General features: G+C 39.3%; 2 protein-coding genes across 2 annotated transcripts in view; both read left to right on the top strand.

Moving 5' to 3' along the window:
* Positions 1–21373, top strand: part of LOC140069452 (cholinesterase-like) — a 269951-nt gene that overhangs the window by 34685 nt on the left and 213893 nt on the right. The window lies entirely within an intron of this gene.
* Positions 1527–12733, top strand: LOC140068716 (cholinesterase-like). Its single transcript, XM_072114112.1, has 4 exons — positions 1527–1655; positions 8624–10124; positions 10983–11136; positions 12613–12733. The coding sequence occupies exons 2-4, from the start codon at positions 8641–8643 to the stop codon at positions 12664–12666; spliced, it is 1692 nt and encodes a 563-aa protein (XP_071970213.1). The 5' UTR covers positions 1527–1655; positions 8624–8640; the 3' UTR covers positions 12667–12733.

Here is a 21373-nt window from a genome sequence, read left to right as displayed (position 1 = left end):
CTTCATTGGTGTGCTTAACATGCATCGTAACACTCCAGGTATTATGTTACTCATTTTTATAAATACATTTATTTAGGTGTGTCCCAATGGCAGCCATAGCACACATAATGGGTCTCGGAGATTGTTCTGAGCGAATCTTGGTGCTTCTATGCCTGGTAGACTTACCTTACATTAGCTTCTTCTTGCCCTCAAACAATATGGCGCCCGTGTTGTTGGATGGTGACTGTGCATGTCCGGAGCCTAGTCACATGTCCATGACATCAGTGGTCACGTGAGTGACCACATGACGGGCCGGGTGTGACGCGGACGGCAGTCCCTCCATGCACAGGTTAGGCGGTGGGAATAGGGAATAGGTGGTGACTTGCTTAGGGGCGGTATCGCTCCATGTAACTTTGTCAGGATTGGATAAATTTACCAGGGATGTTATCCGAGCATGCGCAGACCGATTTGGAAGACGCTGCTATACATATGACTTGAACAGGATCGCGATGTGAAGTATGTTATTGTTTTACACGTGCACATTGAATTCTATGGCTTCACTGTAAAAGTATTAACGTAACTGCACTTTATAGATGCATCCTCTGTATGTTGATGTATCCTGCCATGCATATACTATTGATTATTTTATTGAACACTATGTATAATATGGCACTTGGATCCACCTTTCATGTATTGTCCACTTCCTATATAAACTTGCTGTATGCACTTAGACAATTGCTTGAGAAAGGCTTCGGATGAAGCCGAAACGTAGCAGCTTGGGAATAAACGCCACTTGAATTATTCCACCACTTTGGAGTGCCGTACGCTTTTTGTTTTTCTATAATTGGCAGGACGTGGCTGTCCGGTTGCAGCGTGCACCCAGCTTTCATTACTATAGCAGTGCCGCTAAAGAAATCTTTTTTGTGTGTATGTATGTATAAATATATATATATATTTATAATATGTATGTATTGAGCTGCTTCTCAATAAAATAGAATATCAGCATGTGACAGAAATGGGGGGGGGGGCGTGCTGTTGGATAACCCGACGGATTCGGACAAACCAGTGAATTTAAAAACAAAATTGTGTCGCAAGATCAAGCACACACATGCACCAGGAAGAAGGTGAACTCCAGTGGATTTCAGCGTGGAAGCAACACATGCAGGAAATTGGATGCACAACCTTAGTGGATCGCAGCAGACCCGAATCCTCGTCGGACAACGCACCGCGGGATCGCTACAGGACTGGGTAAATAAATCTGCCCCAAAGACTTGGGTTTCCATTGGGTGTATCCATAATAGTCAACATTAACATGAATAAACATTTAAAAAAGTACACTCTTTGTGTAATGACTCTATATAATACATGAACTTAATTTTTTTTAATTGAATTAGTAAAAAAATTACTTTTTGCTGATATTGAGAAGTATATATATCTATATATATATATATATAATGACATTATTTGACATTACAAAGTCCAGGTAAATTCTTCCCGATGGTTTAACAGATGTTTGTTAATATTTGTTCTATCTTGATGGCTTAAAGCTTCCATTTATTTTGGCTTGAAGTCTGATGTTTATCCAAAAATGATTTGCTAAGTTTATTTTAAAAAAGGAGGAGTAAAAAAAAGTACAAATACAATCAAATGACAGAATATAGACTGACAAGACAGGGGTGAGTAAAAACAATTTTAATTCACATGTATATATTGCTATACTGTATACTATATTTATTTATGTGGGTGAGAAAGGCTTCAGAAATAAATCCACATCATTCTGCTTTTTTTTAATTTATTTATTATTTTTAAATTGTACATTTTTTGATATCTTATTTAGATGGAATCTACCCGAGCTCCTATAGCACCCATTTAAATTAACAAAGTGCAAAGTGAATATTCACAACCAGAACCTAAATCGCATTTTCGATCAGACGTGTATTTTGCAAGATTTTTTTCCGCCCTTTTTGTTATACCCTGTATATAAATATATATATATGAATATATATTTATATATATATATATATATATGTATATATATATATATATATATATATATAATTTCTAAGTAGTGTGAAATATGAGCAATATGACTTGCCTGCTTGACTATAAAAGAAAATTAGCTCTAATGTTTTATGTTTATGTATTATCTTGATCTTTTGCATAGCTAGATCTTTGTGAAGGAGGAGAAGGCATGGAAAGGAGAGCTGTAGATAAAGATCCAATTGCATTCTTTGGCCCAAATATATTATTGTGTCTGTTCCAGTTTTTTATCTGAGTGTGACCCGGAAAACGTGTGATTGAGCTTGCACATGTATTCATGAAATGTTTGTGCCACTTTTGTTGCGGTCCAATACCTTTAAAAACTCTGCCTAAAATAGTACTTATTCATAGCTTGCAACCTATTTAGTATTATAAGGGTTGTCTCCAGGTATTAGTAGGCCCCTGGGGGACAGAGCCTTAGTTGCCGCTTTGCATTCAACTCACATGACAGCATTAAAAATTTTGAAATTAAAACAATCTTGTGTTCCCTAAAATATTCCCAAGTTTATCATCCACAAACAGCCCCCACATGGTTATTTTATATACAGCCCTCTCAGGGTTATAGTATATGCAGCTCCAATCATGGTTATATTATATACAGCCCCTCATGGTTATATTATATACAGCCCTCCTGGTTATATTATATACAGCCCCCTAATGGTTATATTATATACAGCCCCCTCATGGTTATATTATATACAGCCTCCTCATGGTTATATTATATACAGCCCCCTCATGGTTATATTATATACAGCCCATCATGGTTATATTATATACAGCCCCCTCATGGTTATATTATATACAGCCCCTCATGGTTATATTATATACAGTCCCTCATGGTTATATTATATACAGCACCTCATGGTTATATTATATACAGCCCTCTCAAGGTTATATTATATACAGCCCCTCATGGTTATATTATATACAGCCCCCTCCTGGTTATATTATATACAGCCCCCTAATGGTTATATTATAAACAGCCCCCTAATGGTTATATTATATACAGCCCCCTCATGGTTATATTATATACATCCCCCTCATGGTTATTTTATATAAGTCCCCTCATGGTTATATTATATACAGCCCCATCGTGGTTATATTAAATACAGACCCCCCTTATGGTTATATTATATACAACCCCATCATGGTTATTTTATATACAGCCCCGACATGGTTATTTTATATACAGCCCTCTCATGGTTATATTATATACAGCCCCATCATGGTTATTCTATATACAGCCCCTCATGGTTATATTATATACAGCCCCCTAATGGTTATTTTATATACAGCTCCCTCATGGTTATATTATATACAGCCCCTTCATGGTTATATTATTGCACAGTCTATGGGAATAGTCAGTGGACTCCCTGGACCATCGCGGGAGATAACAATACTAGCTGCAACCCGGGAGCAGAGTCTAAGTGAACTCCTGGTCTTCGCCAGAGCCCGCCGCAAAGCAGGATGGTCTTGCTGCGGCGGGGAGTCACCAGGTCGCTCCGCGGGTGCGATTAGGCCTGCGGCGGCAGCCAAGGTAGGGACACGGGGACCACGGGAAGGCAGGACCACGGGAAGGCAGGACCTCGGATGGCTGGCAGGACCTCGGATGGCTGGCAGGACCTCGGAAGGCACAGGACACCAGGACCGCCACAGGACACCAGGACCGCCACAGAACAACAGGACCGCCACAGGATAACCGGATCACCACAGGACACCAGGACCGCCACAAGACACAGGAACATGGGAACACCGCGGAACACGGGAAAACCACGTAACACAGGAATTACAGAATACACCGAGGCGTCTGGAAACGCTCGGGAACATGGAGGGCTTTCTCTTCAGTAACAGGACATGAAGATCCAGCAGGGAATGCTGGGAGTCCCTAGGCTATATAGCAGAGCCAGGATACTAGCGCCAATAAGGAGGACGCTGGCTTTTTAAATTCCTGGAGAGTCTCTTGCGTGCGCCCTAGCAGCGCACAAGCTTGTTAGACAGCAGGACGGGCCAGAGCCAGGAGCCGGGACATGTAAGTATCAAGTTGGAGGAGCGGGGCAGCGGCAGGCACAAAGCGGAGCACGGGTGCACCCATGGGGAGAAAGCAGACCGGGAACCGAAACATGGATCGCGGGGTCACCCATGACAATTATATACAGCCCCTCATGGTTATATTATATACAGCCCCTCATGGTTATATCATATACAGACCCCTCATGGTTATATTATATATAGCCCCCTGATGGTTATTTTATATACAACCCCCTCATGGTTATATTATATATTGCCCCCTCACGGTTATATTATATACAGCCCCCTCATGTTTAAATTATATATAGCCCGATCATGGTTATATTATATTCAGCCCCATCATGGTTATATTATATACAGCCCCTTAATGGTAATTTTATATACAGCCCCCTCATCTCTATTGATTCATTGGATATTTCCTCTAACCCCCTTGAATTCCTTATGAAAAGTCTAATATTGGCCCCCCAGCAGCTGTGGGCTCAGGCTAAGCTACTAAGCTACACCACAATTCGTCTGCAATGGCATGAAGCCACATTTAATAAGATTGTGCACCACTACTGGATTATCTGGTGCAAAGTGAACATTAGTGATGCAAAAAAAAGTCTTGTATATACAGGCAGCCCTATATACCACAAGCCTAGTGCTATCTGAAAGATGCAATTCTCATTTTTAAAATGACACTAATCCACTAATGAGTCGTCCAAAAAAGACACATCTGAAGTCAGCATATAAAAGTGTTTCATCTCAGGCAAAAAGTTACTAATTTCAGCTCATTAGAAGTTGACTGTAAAGGAAATATATATATGCAAATTTTTGTATGTAAGATGTAAACAGAACGAAAAAACAACAAGAGAGGACGGCGCCACGTGCAATACTGTTGTGATCAATGGTTGGTGAGAGAAGAGAGTACTGCTCACCTGAAAGCACCTTGTTACAGTGCAGTTTGTAGCCCACCCTGGGGAAGGGTTCCGGATCGTATGGCTAATTGAAGCCAATAGCAGGAGTAGATGGACGGTTTGTTCTAAGCAGCTCCCACAGCTCAGAAATACCGGACCTCGAATAGAGGCCAGTGTAGACAGTGGAGTAAAAAACGGAAGAAACTATCGTGGGGCGCTTATAGGCCAAATCGTATCTACAATAGTGATAAATATCTGGAAATAATCTGTATTGAAAATCTTTTATTATATAAAACAACAAACAGTGATAAAAATAAAAGTCTAGGTAACGCGTTTCGGTTATAAAAACCTTCTTCAGACCAAAATAGACAGATAATACAACCGGCAGATAACGGTCCAGCTAGGTGGCTGTAGTGTGCTACCTGGAGGATAGAAAGAATGGGCCGCCAGCTGTCTGCCCTCTGCCTTATATGAGGAGAATTTTTTTTTTCTTTTTTTTTAAATTTATTTCTTTTTTTTCAATATCCCTTCTTTATTATGATGATTAGGACACATGCAGGGATACAATTAGGATACACACAATTAGTAAAATAATTAGATTAAAGGTAAAGGATATGTGTAAAGATGTGAGAAAATAAATAACTTACTAAATGGAAGTAAAATTAATAAATATATCACGGAATATACACCATAAAAGGCTATAAACAAAATATTCCTTAAAAAATACCTTAAGAGAAAGTACAAATGGCGGATGTATAAATATTAAAATATAACTTTTATTTGTAATATTAAATAGATAAAATGAATAGGGCAAAGATTGTTTAGGCAAAAGGACAATGGTCAGAAGACCTGAGAGGCACACCGGCAGCCCAAATATAAAAACATCCCCCCCTCCTCGCTCCCCGCCCTATCTAGGGTTAGTAGGCCGAGGACAGCGGAAGGTTCTAGTCGGGACAGCAGCCATTTAGGGCTGCTGCCCCGAGTTTAGGACTATCCAGGGACACCCTCTCTTAGCCCCTGTCAGGGCCTAATAGGGACCCCCTGCACTCCAGATCCCAACGAGTGCGTCTCTTTATCCCTGGATATCTCCACACTGTGTATATATCTCTGTAATCTCTTAATTATTATATATCTGAGTAATTGTGACCACCTACCTGAAAGAAGATTCCACATTGGCTCCTTCTGTTTAGCCCAGGATGTACACTCTGTTCAGTGACTACACACCGCGGAGCAACACGTCAACCATCTCTGCTAATACGGCAGACGCTCCGGCATCCTCTCCTCAACGCACAGCTGGCGGTGTGCCTCTCAGGTCTTCTGACCATTGGCCATTTGCCTAAACAATCTTTGCCCTATTTATTTTATCTATTTAATATTACAAATAAAAGTTATATTTTAATATTTATACTTCCGCCATTTGTACTTTCTCTTAAGCTCCACTAGGTGGATGAGGTGGACGTTACCCACCCAGTGTACTCCTCTTAAAAAATACCTTAAAAGAAAAAAAAAAAAATAATAAAAAAAAAAAAAATTATATATATATATATATATATATATATATATATATATATATTTCAACATACATTCATATGGTACATGGTTTAAATATATATATTCACAGAGTTAATACGAGAGAGTATACTTTGAGCATATGGAGTAAATGAAAGTGTGGATACAACTTAAATACAACTTAAACAACATTTTCATTGAGACCTGCTGGTACCGGGGTTTGAAGCTTGTAGATCCAAAACATTTCCCGCTGTTTGAGTTGGTTGTGACATTGTGGTGTGGAGCTAGTGATGAGTTCGATTGGTTAGATGTTAAACTCTTTGTAATTGCGGTTGTGATGAACTGCAGCATGTCGCGACACACTATGCAGCAGGAAACCATTGGTGATATTTGATCAGTGTTTGTTTAGGAGCTCTCTGAGTGGCTGTATCGTACGACCTATATATTGAAATTTGCATGTACATTCGAGCAAATAAATCACATAGTCTGAGCTGCAGTTGAGGAAACTATTAATGGAAAAACTCTCGCCGGTTACATTAGAGCAAAAACTGGGAGATCGGTGACAAATGGTTTCACAACATTTACATTTGTTGCGCCCGCACTTGTAACTACCCAGTATACGAGGAAAAAAAGAAGAAACTGGGGAAGGTGTAACCTTTTGATTCATGCGTGGACGGCTAGGGGCCAACATATTCTTCAGTGTACGAGGTCTTTTAAAAGTTATTTTGGGGTTGTGTGCGATGGAGTCTTTAAGAAAAGGACCGTGTAAAAGAACATTCCAATGTTTCCTCAGTATATCCTTGATCTGACTAGCATTATTGGAAAAGGTAGTAATGAAACTGGCCTCATTATGAGCATCTGTGGTGGTGTGCCCAGCTGGTTTGATGCACGCGCTCTGGCTGAGCTGTCCTGCTCTGAGTAGTGCAGTGGATATTAGGGGAGGGGGGTAGCCTTTAGGCTACATTCACACGAACGTATGGGGGACGTATATACGGCCGACGTATATATGGCCGATATACGTCCCCCATACACTCCTATGGGCGCACGGCACCCTACGGGAGCGGTACGGTGCAGCACACGTGCGGCACCGTACCGTTCCGTACCCGGGAAAAAGATAGGACCTGTCCTATCTTTTCCCGTAATACGGGGCCGTGCGCCATAGGTTGCTATGGAGAGGGGCGGGGGTGAGCTGCGCTCACCTCCTCCTCCTCTCCCCGTACACTGCCGTTGCCCGCTACGGTACGGTACGGGCGGGCAACGGCAGTGTGAATATAGCCTTAGCTAGGAATCTATTTATAAGTACCTGGCTCTGTGTATTAAAATCCTCTTAAATTGTCCATATGGGATATTCGTTTTCCACTTTTTGTAGTGATTACTGGAAAAATTGAGATAACTATTACTGTCTACAGACTTAAAGAAAGTATGCATGCGTATTTCCTCCTCAGTATGAAAGACTACAACATCAAGAGATTCTGCATCATTTTTAACAATGCTTGATGTGAATTGAAGGCCCCATTGGTTATCGTTGATGTCATCTATGAACAGGAGGGCTTCTTCCCTCGGGCAGACAGCTGGCGGCCCATTCTTTCTATCCTCCAGGTAGCACACTACAGCCACCTAGCTGGACAGTTATCTGCCGGTTGTATTATCTGTCTATTTTGGTCTGAAGAAGGTTTTTATAACCGAAACGCATTACCTAGACTTTTATTTTTATCACTGTTCACTGTATCACTATCACTAGCTTCTTTCTCCTGTTTTTTTCCGTTTTTTACTCCATTTTGTATGTAAGAGAAAGTTACGTTGGAGTTAGGCTACATTCACACGGCCGTATAGGTACCGTTTTTTTACGGGTTACATACGGCCACATTCATTTCAATGGACAATACGTCCAACCATTTATATTGCCGTTTTTGACACTGGAGTGTACGTACCGTATACTGGCCGTATAAAAATATAGAGCATGTCCTATTTTCTCCCGTATTTCATCCGTATACGTGCTGCATACGGATGAAAAACGTCACAAATATACGGGCTCATACGGCCCGTAAATACAGGACTGGAGAAATCATACAGCCGTGTGAATGTAGCCTTACTTTGACTTTTTTTTTATGCCTTTTTTCATCCTTAGCTGTGTACCTTATTATTGAAATATTATGTTTCTATAATTGCAGATATAAAAGATTAAAATATGTGGTCTTACAGCAACATAATCTGCTTGGTGATACTGACTATGTTTGCTGTATGTGTTGCGGCAGAAGATGACACAATTGTAGAGACAAAGCAAGGGAAAGTAAGTGGAATAAAGAAGTCAGTGATATCTCACACTGTCACAGCCTACCTGGGGATTCCATATGGAGAGACACCAACTGGGGAAAAAAGGTTCCAAAAACCAGAACCAAGGGCACCATGGGAGGGCATTTACCAAGCCACCAGTTATGGAAACTCTTGCTATCACAATAGAAAAGAGGACGATGGTTTCTCTGATGTGCCTGGCCCTGATATGTGGAATGTCAATGAAGACTGTCTTAATCTAAATGTTTGGGTCCCAGAATCCAATTCTAAACCTGCATCAGTTATGGTTTACATTTATGGAGGAGGATTTTCTTCTGGTTCCTCAGCTTTACACGCATATGACGGAAGAGTGCTGGCAGCCTCTGAGAAAGTGATTGTAGTGTCAATGAACTACAGAGTGGGGGCGCTGGGTTTCTTAGCTTTCCCAGGAAATGCAAAAGCTCCAGGAAATGCAGGTCTGTTTGACCAAAGACTGGCTCTTCAATGGGTTCATGAAAATATAGCAGCTTTTGGTGGAAATCCGGAGAGTGTAACAATCTTTGGGCAAAGTGCTGGAGGTGTTTCAGTGGGATATCATGTGATCAGTCCTGGGAGCCGTCCTTATTTCAAAAGAGCCATTATGCAAAGTGGATCACCTACAGCAGACTGGGCTATTCGATCCCATGAATCGTCAAAGAAATTATCCTTCAAGTTAGCCAAGTCTGTTGACTGTCCTACAGAAGATGAAGATGCCGCTATAACCTGCATGCAAAATGTTGATGTCAAGAAGTTAACCAACACTCTAAATTTAGGTTTGTCTGAGTATTCCCTGACTGCTTTTGTTCCAGTTTTGGATGATGACTTTCTAACCGATATTCCTCAAAATCTAGTAAAACATTCAAACATGAATGTTGATATTTTACTAGGAGTGACCAAAGATGATGGTAACCCTTTTATATTGATGGGTGCTCCAGAAACTCGGGTAAAAAATCAAAGTTTAATCACAACAGAAGAACTTAAAGCAGTTTTACAACTCTTCTTCCCATCAAAAGATGATCTCTCTGTAGAATCCATGATCTTATTGTATAAAGACTGGGATGATGTAAAAAACACAAAGAAAACCCGTAAAGCCTTGGAAAAAATACTGAAAGACAATTTTTTTACATGTCCTGCCAAGTATTTTGCAAATTTTGTTGTGAAGGCTAAAAACAACCTATTTGTCTATGAATATGATCATCGTCCATCAACAGAAACTCTTCCGAAGTGGATGGGTGTGACACACGGTGCAGAAGTGATAATGTTATTTGGACACCCAGTCATATCTCCTTACAAATTCTCCATTCAAGAACAAGTATTTAGCAGACGATTTATGAAAATCTGGGCCAACTTTGCCAGAAATGGGTAAGCTCTTTATTATAAATAATGTTATGGAAGTTGTTAACTGTATGTGCATTATGTATGTCACAGTTTTAAGATCTACTGTTGACCCTATTGTACATTAGAGTCATCTAACTCTCCAAAAAGTACTGGGGGAGATGTTTCGAACTGGCGAGATGTTTGTTTTTACAACACCACATCAGGGTTTACTTTTTGCATAACAAATTGTACTTTCAATAGTCAGTAAAATTAACCCCCTAAAACTAAATATATTTTCATAAAAATACTATCAACTGGTTCACACTCTTCATTCGATATATAGGATGCTGAACGCAGTGACTTGGTGCTCAGCGTCCAATATATCAGACACAGAGCTGATGCCGGCTCAACCCTAGATCGGCCCCTCCGATCATTCCCATGGCAGCCCTGAGGTCCGATCAGGACATGCCCACACAGTAGTAGGTCTACTGGGAGTAAAATGATTCATGATTACCCCCTTTTTCCACAATTATTGAGAAACTGGACCCCAGTGAGGAAAGATAATGGTTGTCTAGACGGTTTTTTTTTTCTTCAAAAAACATGAAAAACACTTTTATTGATTTTTTGGGACACCATCTTCAAAAGTTTTCACTTTTGAAATTATTGGTTGCTTGAAGTTTCCATCAGCACAAAGCTGAAGCAAATTAAGTCAAGCGGTTGGATTGGTAATGCAGAACCGGAAAGGTCATCCAGCCCGGTAGACACCCTGCGTGGCAAGTCACTGTTTACAGTAATCTAGAATCTAGACAGATTATTTCAAGATGTTGACATTTTTACTATGCTATATTTCCAGAACTATATGAACCATTTCTAATCATAAGCTACTTTTTATACACCCTGTAGAAATCCAAGCGATGATGATTTTAAATGGCCTCAATATTCAGATGAAGAACAAAAATATGCAATTCTGAAGGTGGACGGCATTGATGTTCAGCAAAATTGGAACAGCCAATATTGTCAATTCTGGAATTTCTTTTACCCTAAAATGGTGAAGCTGGTGGGTTGAGTAAAATAAAATTTTAATTTAGAAAATTACATGTGGGTAATCCATCTTCTGACACATCCTCTAAAACATAGCTTCCCAACCATTAAACTGTTGAAATGACGAGAGGACTAAGTGACCATCACCAATTAAAGAGATTGAGGATGGCCTACACTGTGGCCTAAAAACACTAAATATAGCTTGCAGATCTTTGTACCACTATCCATGATAATAGAGCAATTGTATTATAACTGCTGGCTCTCTATGGTGCACTTTAAGTCTTCATTATCCTGCCCACCTGCCCACAGAGACTGACAGGTACAATGTAACAACACAATTAGTGTTGAGCACAACCTCAGCAGAGTAGACAACAGGGGTAGATAGAAGACAGGAGTAGACAGTAGTGTGAGAGAGAAAAGAGGGCATTTCAAAACCGTGGAAATTATAAGGAGGAACTACAGAAAAGGGGGCATTATTCAGCCTGTGGTGTAACAGTAGGGGCAATAAACTATTAGGAGGCCACTAAGATGGATAAAGTGTAGAATGTAGGTGAGTAAGAATACCTATTGTAGTTACAGTACTTGCCCCTCCTCTCATAAGTCGGGAACCATTGATCTAGAAGATGACATCAGTAGGGTCATTGTGCCATCAATTCTTCAGCTGAAAAAATTGCAATGCTATGTTCGCTAAACAAATCCCTAAACTTGTGCTTTGTATAAGGAAATTATAACTCAGTTTAGATCTTTGACTTCTTATGTCTTGGAGTAAAAGGAATGACCTTAAACCGTACTTCCTGAAGTAGCCTGATACATTAGATTCCATTGCACCAAAGTTACTTGGCAATATCTAAAATTCTTATCTGTAATACCTACATACCATTAAACTTCACCACATTCCCTCTACATTTGTGCACTTTGCAAAGTAAGTTCCCTTGGGCACTGCTATGTGAATGTACAGTCTACTGGCTTCTATATATGATACACATACTGTATGGCATTCATAGCTGATACTCCTCAGCCAGCCCCTTCTTTTTTAACAGTGATATATGCCCCTCCCTAAATGGTGCCCCATATGATGACTATAACACGTCAAGTTCTCCTCCGACCCTGTACTTAACATGCATGATACGATAAAGAACTGCTTCTCTGTGTGCAGTGTTCCTTCTTAGCAATTAATGGGGTGGGTGTGTGTTTGTGGGGGGGGGGGGTGATCTCACTAATGGACCTCAACTTATATCCCAACTTGTCTACAGTAAATTAGCTATATTAATTATTCCATGTGCCGTACTGCTATCATGTATGATTAATAATCTCAAAATTATTAAGGAATCTTTGGGTTCTCTCTAAAAGCAGGGCGTGGGTGATACTGTTACCTCTGCACTCTCTATATCTACACTACGTTCATAATATATAATTAGTAAAATCACTGAAAAAATGTACAGAAAAAATATTAAGTCAAAAACTGACTTAATTTGTCTCTTTCTTGTTGTAGATACATGAAAAGAAATTTTTATGTGACCTGCACCTCATGACTTCAAGATATTAAAGTGCATCAAATATAATAAAAGTGACATGTTATCATCGATATCTATATTTGTCTTTGTTATGTTCTATCCATTATAGCTAAAATTTTAATGTTATCCTTTTTTAAATCAAATCTTTATTATTGATTTTACATTTTATACAGAACCACAAAACCCCAATTCCCCCTCCCACCCTCAGACACAAACACCCTCCCCCCTGACCCGTAACATTCCGGTGCAGTTGCATAGTAACAATAGCATTACAGGATTCTAATAAAATATGGATAGGACATAAATTACATTTGGCAATTACAAAGTTGCATAACTATCACAGAAAATATATCTTACATGAAGGCTGAGAGGGGATGTCGCCTCAAATGTACTCTACCTATTGTAAATGTAGAAAAAATTCCACTATTTCATGGGTAATTCCATTCCATACATACTAAATAATGGATATCTTCACCCCCGTTTGCGTTATTTATCTATACATATATTCCTTTTGATAAGACTCTGATTTTGAGCTATTACATATTTGTAAGTCTCTGGGCTTAACTGAGGGAGGCTTATGTACTCCATGGTTGCCTCCTTTTTTCCATCAGGGGCCACTTGTTTTTCCCTTTCTTCCCATCATATGGTTTACAGTAATTATATGTATGTATTGACACTATAATAAAGCATAACCACAAACAAGAACCTTAAAATACACACATAAGCCCCCCACCCCTGACATGTTTTACCGGAGCACTGGCATCATCAGGGAATAGGGGCTACTAATTCGTAGGAGGAGCAAAGGTAAGTATAAATAATTTACGGGCGGGAACTATACCCACTAAATTTTTACTTTGGCCAATCAAAATTAGATTACATTTCTGTTGTCTAGCAACGTATCATTGAAAAGTGTGTTCACCAATGGCTATCGATGGTAAATGGTCAAAACACTTCCAGGTCATCCTGAAATGACATATTAATGTGAAGACTCTATTCCTATTTGTCAAGCCACCTAGTCCATTTAGCAATCACTCTTACCCGAATTGCCAATTGCCGAACTTCCAAACCGAGCAAGCCCCGAGCTGTCACGTCACTCGGAAGCACGTATCTGAGTGGACACAAGTATCGCATCATCCGTGCGACTGGGAAGCCATTGGAATATTAGCCAGAGTCTCATCATTGCGATGAATCGCTCCACCAATTCTGGTGATGATTCAACTTTGTCGCACCCGTAATTTCACGCATGCACAAACTGTTAATAAAATCATTCTTCAGAACGGAATCACTAATATCGCTTATGGTAGTATTTTTGCGCATGCGTGATCTGACTAGGTAAGAATATATATACATTAGGTTATGCTGATTATGGGCCGACCTTAGTAAAGAGTCAATTTATTATTCCAAATGGATTTTCGTTCGGCCACGCCCCCCGATTTCCGTCACATGCATGCCAGCGCCGATGCGCCACAATCAGATCACGTGCGCCAAAATCCCGGGGCAATTCAGGGAAAATCGCCGCAAATCGGAAATATTCGGGTAACACGTCGGGAAAACGCGAATCGGGCCCTTAGTAAATGACCCCCACTGAGTATTGATGCTGAATTATACTGGGTTATATCCTTACGGAGACACATTTAATAGTGACAATTTACTCCATCACCCGAGTGTGAGTATGAGAGATACAAATTTACCCTCATCATATCCCACTATAGTCTCGTGCTTGCAGGTCCCATTGATGCAAACTATGGGATTAGTTTTATTTATGCTTAATTCAGATAAATAAATACCTACTGCTTATGCTTCCGAAACGGAGTTATATTCATTTGCTGTTGAGAATATATTAGAAATAACCAACACACAATACACATTCAGAGGAATGCAGAATAGGAAAACCCTTCATTTAATCCTTTTGGTAATTTGGAATCCAATTGATAAATCCACTTAGCTTCAACTTGAAGCAGTTTTCGATCCAAATCGCCTCCCCTTGGACCCATTTTAACTCTGCAGAGACTCCAGAATCGAATAAGATTCAAATCACTGTGATGATGTTCTAAATATGCCTTGTGATAGGGACATCTGCATTATTCCTAATCGAGCACGAATGTTGTGAAATTCCACGTCTAAATTGTTGAATAGTCTTCCCGACGTACAGTTTGGGACACGGGATGGTGCTATATACACAATGTTTGTACTTTAACAGTTTATAAACTGTTTAATTGTGTACTCGCGATCATCCGTTGGGTTCACAAAAGTTCTGGTGATGGGTACCTGGGGACAATTACCTCAAGGTAGGACCCCCTGACATCCAGATCCTCAGGAGGTAAATAGCTTTTACTAGGTAATTACATCGATTTTTACTGATTCCATAAGTAAAACTGGGTCTTTTTGTGAGTACTTGAATGAGTTTTGGTTCCGATTTCCCAGTGTTGTTCTTTAATATGCGTGTAACCTCAGAGGCGTATCCATAATACATACGCAGGGAATTGTTTTATTAGATCTTTTTTTGGGGTAAGTGTTGCCCAATAAGCTCTCCCGTGGGGTATGTATGGCTCTAGGATAAGCATTTTGTTACAGCTTTTTGGGATAACCACGCCTTCGGAACTGCAAGTACAAATTATCACATTCCTTTTGAAATGGTCCCTCAGCAGAACAGTTTTGTCTGGCCCTAAGAGACTGGCCAATGGGTATACTCTTCTTTAATGGTATTGAATGCCATGTAATCCAATGAAGCAAACTATTTGTTGCTGTGGGCTTCCTATAAATTCCAATGTTGACAAGACCAGCAGAGTCCAGTGAGATAGTAAGGTCTAAGAAATTGAGACTTTGAGGGTGGATTTCATGCATAAATGTCATGCCTACCTCATTACGATTCAAGTGGGCTGCAAACTCCTCAAACAAAGAGGCAACCCCCTCCCAGAAGATTAATACATTGCCGATGCATCTTCCCCAGAAGGAGCCTAGTGTAATGGTTGTTAGTGTTGGTGAATACATGTTGTGCTTCCCACCACCCTAGAAAAAGGTTAGCATAAGTGAAGGAGTGAAGGAGAGCCGCGCGCATGGTAAGCGCCGAGCGCGTACCTCCCTGCGCCGGCTATAAAGTTTAAAAAGTGTTTTAAACCGCGATACCGCAGTTTAAAACACTAACAAAAATAAGCTCAGGCACCAGCTCACCCTGAGCTGGTGCCTGGTATTTCCATCAGAAACCTGCCACTACAAGTGGTAGGTTTCCTTTAAGTAATCTTATGACCATGTTCTTATAATCGTCTCAATTCATGATTACAATGTTGGCGCCTATATCAGACGGTTTTATAATGGTCTGTATATTTTTTTGTAACTCGTCTAACGCCACTATCTCCCCTTTGGAGAGTTTCGAATGTATCTGATGTTTTGAAGAATGTATTTTTCTCATATCCTGAGTGACCATATCTACAAAAAGAATCTGCATACTGTGCAAACAATGGTGTAGTACAGGATTTAAGTTTCAATGTCATAAATGGGGCTAACTGTAGCAATGTAATGCCCTCATTTTCTAACAATAGTTCCTCCAGAATACCCTCAGCTGTATTATCCCTATCTCTCATATTTAAAGTCGGATTCTTTTTTGAGATGGCATTTATGCAAAGCCAACTTGTGTGCTAATAGATTTACATCTTTTATCCACTTATATGCATTAAATGGAGAAACTGGAGAGAAAGAAAGGCCCCTTTTGAATAACGTGAATTGTGCCTCTGAAAGATCCAGACTTGATAAATTGATAATCTGCATAGTCATATCATCACTAGCATCATCCAATGGTAGTGGTTTATGTGTTATCATTTTATTTGGCCCCAAAACATTGGGCCCTGTAGTCCTAAAAGAGGGATGATACAATGGGCTTTGATTACCAGTCATACATTCAATCCAGGTGTCATCGGAGTGTGTATCAAAATAGGATTGGCTAAGTTTGCATTGGGGTGATTGGTTGACAGTATAGGTTGAGATTGTGCCACTGATGTTGTTACACAACCAGAAGAGGAAGATGCAATGTAAGATCTGGATTGTTGATACATGTTGGTTTTTCTCTTAACCGCACCTTTCTGATTGTAAGTAACACTCCCACTATCTGACTGATTCATCTATTTCAGATATGTCTTTGTATCTTAAATTTGTTGATCTATATCTCTTCCAGTTAGAAATTTGGTTTGTTTCAAAATCCCCGGAGTCCCTTATATACTTTTTATGTTTTTTTCTCTTTGTTCTGTCTAGAAGAAATTCTATGTTTCTTTGTAGATTTATTTCCCAATCGGCAAACCCTGTAGTCGTAACAAAATGTTAGATGTCAGTAATCTCTTTTTCTAATTTACCGCTAATTGTTTCAAACTGCTTTTACTCGTACTCAAGAAGGTAATTGATCGTGCGAAGGGAACAATCCTTGAGGATCGGCTCCCAACCTCCAGCCATACTCATCTTCTCTTCGTCTGGACGACTTTACCACAATTGAAATAGATAGATAGATAGATAGATAGATAGATAGATAGATAGATAGATAGATATGAGATAGATAGATAGATAGATAGATAGATAGGAGATAGATAGATAGATAGATAGATAGATAGATAGATAGATAGATAGTGATGAGTGGCTGAACATGAACCTCAAAATTAAATTCAGGTTTAGGGTCGGGGACAAAACACCAATCACCCCCCACTATTTAACACCCATGATCAGTTCTGCCTGGAAAATGTCAGCACATATGTGGCACCGGTGAGCTGAACTCCAACCTAAACCTGAATTTCTGATTCATGTCCAGGTCCAAGAAGAACAAACCCACAATGTTTGACATGGATCCGAACATTACTGGTTTGGATCCAATCATCACTGATCAGACTAAATGTTATGACCTAATTTGACATTACAAAGTTCAGAAAAAATTTTCCTAAAGGCTTTATAGGTGCCTGTTAATATTTGCTCTATCTTGATGGCATGAAGCCTCCATTTATTTGGGCTCGAAGCCTGATATTTGGATAAAATATTTGATTTGCTAGGTTTAGTTTAGTTTAACTAAAGGAGGAGTATAAAACTACTATCAAAAAATATCAAAAGACAGAAAATAGACTGACAAGACAGGGGTGAGTAAAATCTATTAAAAGCATTTCAGATTTCATATATTAATACTGTGTAGTGTGCATTACCTGTATATAAGTAAATGGGGAAGGCTTTACATATAGGAACCAAAACCTTATTTACAAAAAAGGTCTCAAAGACCTCACTGAGACCCATTGGTCAGAATAATTCTAAAACATCACTTGTATTAATTATGTTTAAACACACAAATAAAACATCTTATTATGTAACTTGTGAGAAGAGGTTTTTCAACACGCAATTGAAAATCAAGTAGTCTGTTGTGGGGTTGTTTTTATTTTACGTCGTATGTGACGGCCAGCCTTTCAGCCGTGTATGATTGAGACTATGAGTGTGTAATACTTTCAATATTAACAGTATTGCTGTTGATGTCGCTGTTGCATAATTATGTTTGATACATTTTTGCAACATTATATAACTCAATTGTAGCTCTACTATAAATTACCTCTGTATTCGTTGTGCTATTACGTGTTTCAAATTTAGTTAATCCACACTGCCGGGTCGATTTCCTGAATGTGTCGCTTCCCCGCTCAGGTCCGCCGGAGTTCACCATCTTCCTCCCGGTTTATGTCAGTGCATGTCTTGCGACACCATTTTTAAGTTAAATCCCGCAATTCGTCCGCCCCCGATTTGTATGAAAGTCAGCGCAATTGCGCCAAAATCCGGTCATGTGTGACACAATCCCCTGCTAAATAACTGTCCCCAAAAATGTTGGAAAACCCGACGGAAATGTGGCAGCGGGACCCTTAGTAAATAAGCACCAATGAGTGCTCAACATACACACCGGCTAGCCCCGGCACCCCTGAGGACGTCATACAAGGACGACAAGGACGAGTGGCGAAACATGTCGGGGGGGGGGGGGGTCGCTGTAGTCAGTGTTAGTTGAAAAAAGTGACAGTCAGTAAATGTGTTGATTAAGGGGATATTATGAGATAGTGACAAAGAATCTTAGTGTAAAGGGCTCCAGCGGATATATTTAGACAGCATAGCCAACGTAATTGTGAGGATTTACTGCTGAATTCGAAAAACATAATAGCAAATATGGAGGCAATTTATACTAGAACTACAATCGAGTTATACAATGTTGCAAAAATGTATCGGTCAAATTTTGTGCAACAGTGACATCTACTGCTTAAAAAACAGATACTGTTAATATTGAAAGGATTACACTCATAGTCCCAATCATACACGGCTGAAAGGCTGGCCGTCACATTTGATGTAAAATAAAAACAACCCCACCACAGACTACATAATTTTTAATTGTGTGTTGAAAAACCTCTTCTCATGAGTTATATAATAAAGAAGTTTTGTTTGTGTGTTTAAAAATAATTAATAAAAGGGATGTTTTAGAATTATTCAGACCAATGGGTCTCAGTGAGGTCTTTTAGACCTTTTTTTGTAAATAAACTTTCGAGTACATGGACCAGGTCAATGTTTTTTCCACAATTTTTTGGTGTTTGAGGAACCAAAACCGGTCACCAGTAATAAATCAACTTAATTTCACTGTTTCTTTTCATTTGTTTTATTTTTAACTGGTGCGCTGGAATGTTTTCTCCTTAGTATATACAGAACCTTGCCGGGCTCCGATGGCTTTCACCTTTTTCAGTTAAGTTATTTACCAAAATTAGAATCACTGCCTTAACCTGAGCAATATTGAACCTGTCTGAGAAAACACAAAGAGAAAGAAATATATCTGTGGTTAGTTCTACAAGATGTGTGGAACCACCTTCCTGTTGAGTGGTTTCAACAACTATTTTCAGGTTCTGCAGGAGGAATAAAGATGATGATCTTACTTGATGCATCATGATTATAATTCTATGTACTATGAAACTGGAGATAGGCAAGTCGATCCAGTACCAGAAGCAGGGGGTGTCAGCTGTATTTTACAGCTGACATCCACAAACAGAGATACTGTCAATTGTGGGTGTTTATGCCTTACATGCCACAGTCATGGAGCATGTAAGAGGAATGTGCCTGTCCAATCTATGAATCTGAATCCACCATGGGGATACCATGCTTACTATGGAGATCCGATCCTCCTACAGTAGCTCCGATGAGTGCCAGTAGGCTGCCCGACAGTCTTAGACATGTGACCCTGCCTCAGGGCATGACCAAACTCTAACTTGGTTGGAGCATTCTCAGCGAGTTACATAACACACTACAATACATGTAAATTGCAGTCTGTGAGATAAATCAGAGGATCAATTGTTCAAGTGAACCTGTGGGGGAAAAAAAGTTTTAAAACCATAAATGAAAAGTTTTTTTTTAAAGTGAAAGGACCCTAAGCATCCCCATTATATATATATATATACATATATATATATACACAAGTAAGAAATACAAAAAAAACCTCATTTGATTAATGTTAGTTATCAAGTTATTTTGTTAGGATTGTGTCGGAAAAGTAGAAAACTTAGAATTTCAAAAATAGAGAGTTTAAAATATCAGTTTTTTTCCTACATAAACCCAAAACATACAGTATCACCCAAAAATGGGTCTTGTAAGGAAGGTTCAAAATGTTGTTAAGGGGAAAAAATTAAAACCTTTAATACCAAAAAAAAGTATTGTCCATTCAGCCACTTATACTTTTTTCATCCTTTGGTTTACAGAGCTGTTGGAGGTGTCAGTTTTTGTAAGATGAGCTGACATTTTCATTGATACAATTTTGGGGAATGTATAACCTGAAGGCCACTTTGTATTCAAATTTCTAAGTGTTTCAGAAGGGCCAAAAAGTGGTGATTCGAATATTATGGCGCTATTTTAAGCACAAAATTATAATTTTTATGTTAATAGATAGGGGATTGATAACTAACATGTTTATGATTTAATTCATTTGTTCATTTCTTTACGGGAAGAAGAGTTGAATTAAACTTTTTGGGTTTTTGATTTTTTTTTACCATTTTTTGGACACCACAGTGTACTTGAACCCTAGAGGGTTTGATCATAAGGCTTTGATCATAAGGGTTTGATCATACTGTATTGCAGGGTATGCTGAGACCATCGCAAATCCTGGTACCAGACAGGACAGGGAGTCACACAGAGACTCTTGACTGTCATGGCAATGGATCTCCTCCCTCCGATGATGTCATGGGAAGTGATTATCTCAGCCAAGAAAGTGGCTTTCCTGGCAGCATGATGCGACAAACACCCACTATAAATGAAGAGGGCTTAGTAAACCCCCTCCATATAGTCTTAACAACTATTCCATAATAGGTTGTTAAGGTGCTAAATGTTCATTTCTTTGGTTATGTAGCTCATAGAACCACAAACCTGATATTATCTAGAAGATATGATTCTCATCTTTACAATGACATCATAGTTCAATGTGCTCACCTTAAGCCTCTAAAAGCGACTCATCTTAGGCAAAGACTTACTGAATTTGGCTCAATTTATTGTTGTAAAATAGATTAGGGAATTCTATAAAAGATGTTTAATGCCATAACTTAAGGACTTGGTAGCTTAATGTGGGAATTATATTTTATCTATTGACTTTTATTTCTTGGTAAATTGATTATTGTATTGCCTTTGCATTTTGAAAATATATGTATTTTGATCTTTACGATTACACTGGTCGCTCTTTTTGTTTTTGTGCCCTTTATTGGAAGAAATAAATCTCTA

The sequence above is a fragment of the Engystomops pustulosus genome, chromosome 7, assembly GCF_040894005.1.
Source record: "Engystomops pustulosus chromosome 7, aEngPut4.maternal, whole genome shotgun sequence".
NCBI classification, from domain to species: Eukaryota; Metazoa; Chordata; class Amphibia; order Anura; family Leptodactylidae; genus Engystomops; species Engystomops pustulosus.
Note: the sequence above shows the minus strand (reverse complement) of the source record. Positions and strands in the feature narration are given on the sequence as shown.

Excerpts from the sequence above, each read along its gene's own strand:
- LOC140068716 (XM_072114112.1), top strand. The coding sequence starts at position 8,641 with ATGTGGTCTTACAGCAACATAATCTGCTTGGTGATACTGACTATGTTT. Across the intron at positions 10,125-10,982 it reads GCCAACTTTGCCAGAAATGG|AAATCCAAGCGATGATGATT; the intron begins GTAAGCTCTTTA and ends TACACCCTGTAG. Across the intron at positions 11,137-12,612 it reads ACCCTAAAATGGTGAAGCTG|ATACATGAAAAGAAATTTTT; the intron begins GTGGGTTGAGTA and ends TTCTTGTTGTAG.